Source organism: Austrofundulus limnaeus, unplaced genomic scaffold (assembly GCF_001266775.1).
Source record: "Austrofundulus limnaeus strain Quisiro unplaced genomic scaffold, Austrofundulus_limnaeus-1.0 Scaffold337, whole genome shotgun sequence".
NCBI lineage: Eukaryota > Metazoa > Chordata > Actinopteri > Cyprinodontiformes > Rivulidae > Austrofundulus > Austrofundulus limnaeus.
Window position 1 is genome coordinate 467,880 of NW_013952739.1, and position 6,778 is coordinate 474,657.

The following is a 6,778-nucleotide window of genomic DNA, read 5'->3' on the forward strand; positions in this document are numbered from 1 at the left end:
GTGTGTGTGTGTGTGTGTGTGTGTGTGTGTGTGTGTGTGTGTGTGTGTGTAGGTAAACTCAAAGGCCCTCATGGTCTCTTTGTTGACAGATTACTGTCAGGTAAACATTGTTTCTTGATCCATCTTCCATCAACCTCCTCTGTGGTCCTCTTCTCCTCCCTGCCAGCTCCACATTCAACTTCCTTTGTCCAACATGTCCCTCCTGTGCATGTCCAACCATCTCAGTCTCACCTCAAAAACCTTTTTGTCTGTTTCTGTTTTTGTCTTCTTCTTCTCTTGACTGGTTCCTTTGGGGTCCACCACAGAGGACCATCTGCCTTCCACTGAAGATCTGAACATCTTCATCTTCACCTGTCTTCCAGTTGGAGCCACTGTCTCCAAACCAAACATCCCAGCAGGTCATAGATTCAACATGAAAAGCCTCCTCAACAACTCRTCTTCACCGTGTCCATCGACAGTCCTACAGTTTCCATCAGCACCTGTTGACCAACTGTACCACAGGTGGTGTTTATGTGGGTCCTGACTCATCAAACATGAAGACTCTTATTCTTAAAGATCCTCATGCTTGGCTGGACTAAAGTTATATCCCGGCTGCTCTTACTGACTGATCCTTCTCTTGTATTCAGGTTTTGGTTTGGCACTGAGAACCACAGAGTAACGTGAACACATCAGTACCAGACCATCTCAGGTTCTCTGGGTACATACAGAACAGATGGGTTCTGGTCCTAAAGACAACTCTGGAGATTTTAATCTTGATATAGATGGAGGCTCTTTCTACTCATCCTCCCACCCATCATCTTGGACTCCATGCTCCCCTTCAACTCACATATCAGATCCATCAGTAAACCTAACTTTTATTAACCTCAGGACTCTGATGYTGACTCCTCAATTGTCAGAAACCCTGATCTGTCTTCATAGCCTTTTGTTTGGACCACCAGTCCTCTCTGAGCCACCTTGTAAAGGTCTGGAAAGGCTTCAGTTTGTCCAAGACTCTGGTCTGTGGGTCCAAGACTCTGGTCTGTGGGTCTGACCAAATGGTGGCTACAAATTTATCCAACATTCAGTCAACTCTGGTTTCCAGAACCCCAGGTCTTCTGACATCTTGTCCCAGAACCTCAGGTCTTCTGACATCTTGTTCCAGAACCCCAGGTCTTCTGACATCTTGTTCCAGAACCCCAAGTCTTCTGACATCTTGTCCCAAAACCCCAGGTCTTCTGACATCTTGTCCCAAAACCCCAGGTCTTCTGACATCTTGTCCCAAAACCCCAGGTCTTCTGACATCTTGTCCCAGAACCCCAGGTCGTCTCATATCCTGTCCCAGAACCTCAGGTCTTCTGACGTCTTGTCCCACAATCCCAGGTCTTCTGATGTCTTGTCCAAGAACCCCAGGTCTTCTGACATCTTGTCCCAGAACCCCAGGTCTTCTGACGTCTTGTCCCAGAACCCCAGGTCTTCTGACGTCTTGTCCCAGAAACCCAGGTCTTCTGATGTCTTGTCCAAGAACCCCAGGTCTTCTGACATCTTGTCCTAGAACCCCAGGTCTTCTGACGTCTTGTCCCAGAACCCCAGGTCTTCTGATGTCTTGTCCAAGAACCCCAGGTCTTCTGACATCTTGTCCCAGAACCTGAGGGCCTGGTTCTGACCCTGGACTGGATCTGTAAACCTTGTGTTGAAGCCTCAGCTCTGTGGAACTCTGTTGTTTTTGTGGACGTTTTCATCTCTTAATTTATTAAAAACTTTAAATTAGTTTCTTAATGAAGTCAAACAACCTGATGAGTTTTTCTTCCTGATGAAAAGCAGAAGCTGCAGGTTAACAGGAAGAAGAAGAAGAAGAACTGACCCACGATGGAGAGGATGACCACCACGAAGTCGAAGATGTTCCAGCCCACGGTGAAGAAGTAGCAGCGCAGCGCCATGATCTTGATGATGCACTCGGTGGTGAAGACCACGATGAAGGCCAGGTTGATGTAGTAAAGGATCTTCTCCATGCGGGCCGACTGCTCGTCCGTCTCCACCATCATGGTGATCATGTTGAAGAGGATCAGAACCATGATGATGATGTCGAAGGCCTGCTTCCCAACCAGGTCGAAGAAGAAGCCCTGCAGAGGGTTCTGAGAGGAGAGGAGAGGAGAGAACTTTACCTCACAGCTTCAGGTAAATCTGGATTCAGTGCTTTTATTGTGAAAGGTTCTCCTGTGAGCTGATACCAGAGGTCTTGGGATGGGCTTCTGAGGTTTCTTGGAGCCCAGTTTCTTCATGGCGTTGTAATATTTCTTCTGTTCCTCTGTCATGAAGATGTCCTGTCCTCCTAAGTAAACAAACAAACAAACAAACAAACAAACAAACAAACAAACAAACAAACAACTCAGTTATTTTTACAGTATATCTGAAATTGATTTAACTAAATCAGTTTTAATAATAATAAATGTTTGAGATTTATTGTTTGTTGTGTTTCTTATCTTTCGTTTCTGTTGGTTGAAGTTGTCGATGATGACTCCGATGAAGAGGTTGAGGGTGAAGAAGGAGCCGAAGATGATGAAGATGACAAAGTACAGGTACATGTAGAGATTGATCTCTTTGATGGGCTGCTCCTCAACCTGCAGAAACAAAAATAAACTTTATTTTAACTTTAATTTCATTAGTGTCAAATAAACATTCTGTTTCTTCTTTTAAAGGGATCCCTGATTAGTTGTAACATTAGACTTTATTTGATAAACATATATTTTAACTGTAAAATAAAGACTGTAAAAATACTGTAGGATGTTCAGTTTTGTAAATTAAAAAAATATATAATTTAATCAGAATATGTTATTGATCTCTGGGGGGAAATTTCAGTTATTACAGCTGCAACTGTTCAAGTGAACATTAGAGATAAAATATAAAGGAAAAAATATTAGCGCACACGAACGGAGCCATTTTATTTCCACACAAAGCATTCTGGGTAAATGATGACGTGGATAGGTCCTCGGTGCGAGGCTGCTAGCGAGCTATATCCACCCTGAAGGTTAATCTTGGACAATATCTGATGATCGACTCTTTTAAATGAAACCAGAGAGCGTTGACAGATACAAGATTAACCTTCAGGGTGGATATAGCTCGCTAGCAGCCTCGCACCGAGGACCTATCCACGTCTTCATTTACCCAGAATGCTTTGTGTGCAAATAAAATGGCTCCGTCCGTGTTAAAATATATTTTTAATAATTTATAAAACTAAACATCCTACAGTATTTTTACAGTCTTTATTTTACAGTTAAAATAAATGTTTATCAAATAAAGTCTAACGTTACAACTATTCATGGGTCCCTTTAAATTATTTTCAGGAGACTCCTGATCTCTCCTGTCTAATAAAAAACATATTTCTTGAGTTTTATTGTGAAGAGATAAATTTAAACTAACTCACAGCTCTGGAGTCAACAGCTGCGTACATGATGTCCATCCAGCCTTTAAAGGTCGCCTGAAAACAACAAATATTTTTATTTTTAATGTGTGGAGATGAGTGTTTATGCGCAGGTTATGTAATATTTAGTTTTTACGTTTCCTCAGATGAACTCAGGCTGCAAAATGAAACAATAAAAATAGTTTTTTGTAAAACTGAGTGAGTAAAACAGGATCTAAATGTCATGTAAAACTTATCGGGTCTGTTTTCTGAACCATGCTCCTGATTCTGTTCTGTTTGGGTCAAGTGAGTTCCTCTGCATCCGTCCATCACCACTTTGCTTATTTCTTTCTGAGAAAAGGACTAAAATAAAAGAACCCTCCGGTTTTATCAGTAAATAAGTAAAAACAACAACATGTCTTTATAAGGACTTCCTTCCTGTTTGAAGGGTAGAAGAACAGGTAAAGAAAGCTGGCCTGTTGGCTGTAAACGGTGGAGTTCAAACCTAAAATCTAAAATAAATGTTTCATATTACTAAATAAATTTAATGGATTATTCAGAGAGTTTTTTAAATCAATGACTCAGATGAATAATGACGCTGACGTTAAGAGCTGCTCATTAAATCTGGCATTAAAAACAGGAGAAAAACTGAATTATTATTAAAATGATCTGTTATTACATAACTGACATTTTTAAATCACTGAACTGAGGTTTGATTTGAACATTTTTAACACCATGTTTGGACAAGAGCAGAAAAAAGAATAACTGTTCTGAAGAGATTGTAAAGGTTCTGATCCGACATCACAATGTGGAGGCAAAAGATTTGACTTTTTATCCTTTTTAATCAGGCGTTTACTGGAGCCACCTGTTGGTCTGCAGAGGTCCTGCACTTCCTGCTCTGGATTATAATTATAAACTTATTTAAAAAGAAGAAGCTCCTGTAAAACAGGAAGAGTCAAATTTCACACCTGAAGCTTTGATCCTTCAGCTGATTCACTGAGTACAACTGGTTAAATAAAAGATAATCCAGATTATGGTTTATGTAGATTACAAATTATAAATGACCACATCAGTCTAAATCTCAAAGCTCTCACAAAGAGAGAGGAGAGCCTCAAACTGTGCCACCAATAAAACTGCTTCTCTCTGTGCTGGCAACGTTTAGCTGCATGTTTCAGCTGTATCAGCTAACAGCTAACTGTATTAGCTAACAGCTAACTGTATCAGCTAACAGCTAACTGTATTAGCTAACAGCTAACTGTATCAGCTAACAGCTAACTGTATCAGCTAACAGCTAGCTGTATCAGCTAACAGCTAACTGTATCAGCTAACAGCTAGCTGTATTAGCTAACAGCTAACTGTATCAGCTAACAGCTAACTGTATCAGCTAGCTGTATTAGCTAACAGCTAACTGTCCATAGAGATGTAAAACGCTACCAGGACAAAAACCATTGACGTCTCAAAAACCGGCTGAACCTTCTGGGTTTTAAAAGCTGTTCATTGGTTTCAAACACCTCAGGAGTTTGATTCACCTGTCAGAGGGGAGGGGCTGTTTCCTCCAAAAGGAGGCGGGGCTTTACAGAGAGGCCTGGAGGTGTTGCTCCTCCACATTGATGCTATTTGTTCTGTTAATGAGCCTGAGGTGGAGCAGACTGTCAGGAAATCATTTCTTTAACCTGCAGACCTTCAGTTTAATAAGATGTATGATGAACTAATTAACTGCAGATTAACCAGCTGCTACAGTTTCTACTGACACTGGAAATAAATTAAAAAAATTAAACTTGGACATTGTTCTGCTGGGGGACTTCAACGCTCACGTGGGCAATGACAGTGAGACCTGGAGAGGCGTTGTTGGGAGGAACGGCCGCCCTGATCTGAACCCGAGCAGTGTTTTGTTATTGGACTTCTGTGCTTGTCATGGATTGTCCATAACAAACACCATGTTCAAYRATAAGGGTGTCCATATGTGGCTGCATGTCTTGGACACTCAGGTGAGGAGAAGGGCGGAGCTGTCAACTGACCACTACCTGGTGGTGAGTTGGCTCCGTTGGTGGGGGAGYATGCRGGTCAGACCTGGCAGACCCAAACGTATAGTGAGGGTCTGCTGGGAACGTCTGTCAGAGTCTCCCGTCAGACGGCGTTTCAACTCACACCTCCAGGAGAACTTTGAACATGTTCTAGGGGAGGTGGAGGACATTGAGTCTGAGTGGGCCATGTTCTGTGTCTCCATTATCGAGGTGGCTTACCTGAGCTGTGGCCGTAAGTTTGTCATATCGGGTCTTTTTGACCCATGGGASTCCGGAAGCAGCCGATAGGTATCGGCAGTCCAAGCGAATTGCGGCTCATGTGGTCAATGAGGCAAAAACCTCGGGCGTGGGAGGAGTTTGGAGAGGCCATGAAAAAAGACTTCAGTACGGCTTTGAGGCGATTCTGGTCCACCATCCAGTGTCTCGGGGGTGGAGGAAGCGGTTCACCACCAACACTGTTTATGGTGGGGATGGTGCGCTGCTGACCTCAACTCTGGACGTTGTGGGTCGGTGGGTAGAATACTCTGAAGACCTCCTCAATCCTACCGACAGGTCTTCCCAAGAGAAAGCAGAGCCTGAGGACCCTGGGTTGGACTCTCCAATCTCTGGTGCCAAGGTCACTGAGGTGGTTAAAAAAGCCCCTCGGTGGCAGGGCGCCAGGGGTGGATGAGATTCACCCGGAGTTCCTTAAGACTCTGGATGTTGTGGGATTGCGTTGGTTGAAGCAACTCTACAATATTGCGTGGGCATCGGGGGCAGTGCCCCTGGACTGGCAGACCAGGGTGGTGGTCCCCCTATTTAAAAAGGGGGACCGTAGAGTGTGTTCCAACTGTAGGGGGATCACACTTCTGAGCCTCCCTGGTAAGGTCTATTCAGGGGTCCTGGAGAGGAGGGTCCGTGGGATAGTTGAATCTTGGATTCAGGAAGAGCAGTGTGGTTTTGGTCCTGGTCACGGAACAGTGGACCAGGTCTACACCCTCAACAGGGTCCTGGAGGGTTCATGGGAGTTCAACCAGTCTACATGTGTTTTGTGGACTTGGAGAAGGCGTTCGACCGTGTCCTTCAGGGACTCCTGTGGGGGGTACTCCYGGAATATGGGGTACCAGGCTCGTTGATCCGGGCTGTTAGGTCCCTGTAGGACCGGTGCCAGAGCTTGGTCCTCATTGCCGGTAGAAAGTCGGACTTGTTTCCAGTGAGAGTTGGACTCCACCAAGGTTGTCCTTTGTCACAGATTCTGTTCATAACTTTTAAGGATCAGTGCCTCCAAATCCCAGACCATGGTCTTGAGCCGGAAAATGGTAGGATGTCTTCTCCGGGTCAGGGAGGAGGTCCTGCTCCAAGTGGAGGAGTTTAAGTATCTCAGGGTCTTGTTCATGAA

General features: G+C 44.0%; 1 protein-coding gene across 1 annotated transcript in view; it reads right to left on the reverse strand.

The window, feature by feature from the left end:
* Positions 1-6,778, reverse strand: part of LOC106527684 (sodium channel protein type 4 subunit alpha) — a gene marked incomplete at its 5' end in the record, with an annotated part of 142,279 nt that overhangs the window by 3,664 nt on the left and 131,837 nt on the right. Inside the window, 4 exon segments of the mRNA XM_014022657.1 lie at positions 1,841-2,111; positions 2,208-2,312; positions 2,460-2,597; positions 3,401-3,454. Coding sequence (XP_013878111.1) covers positions 1,841-2,111; positions 2,208-2,312; positions 2,460-2,597; positions 3,401-3,454 — 568 coding nt within the window.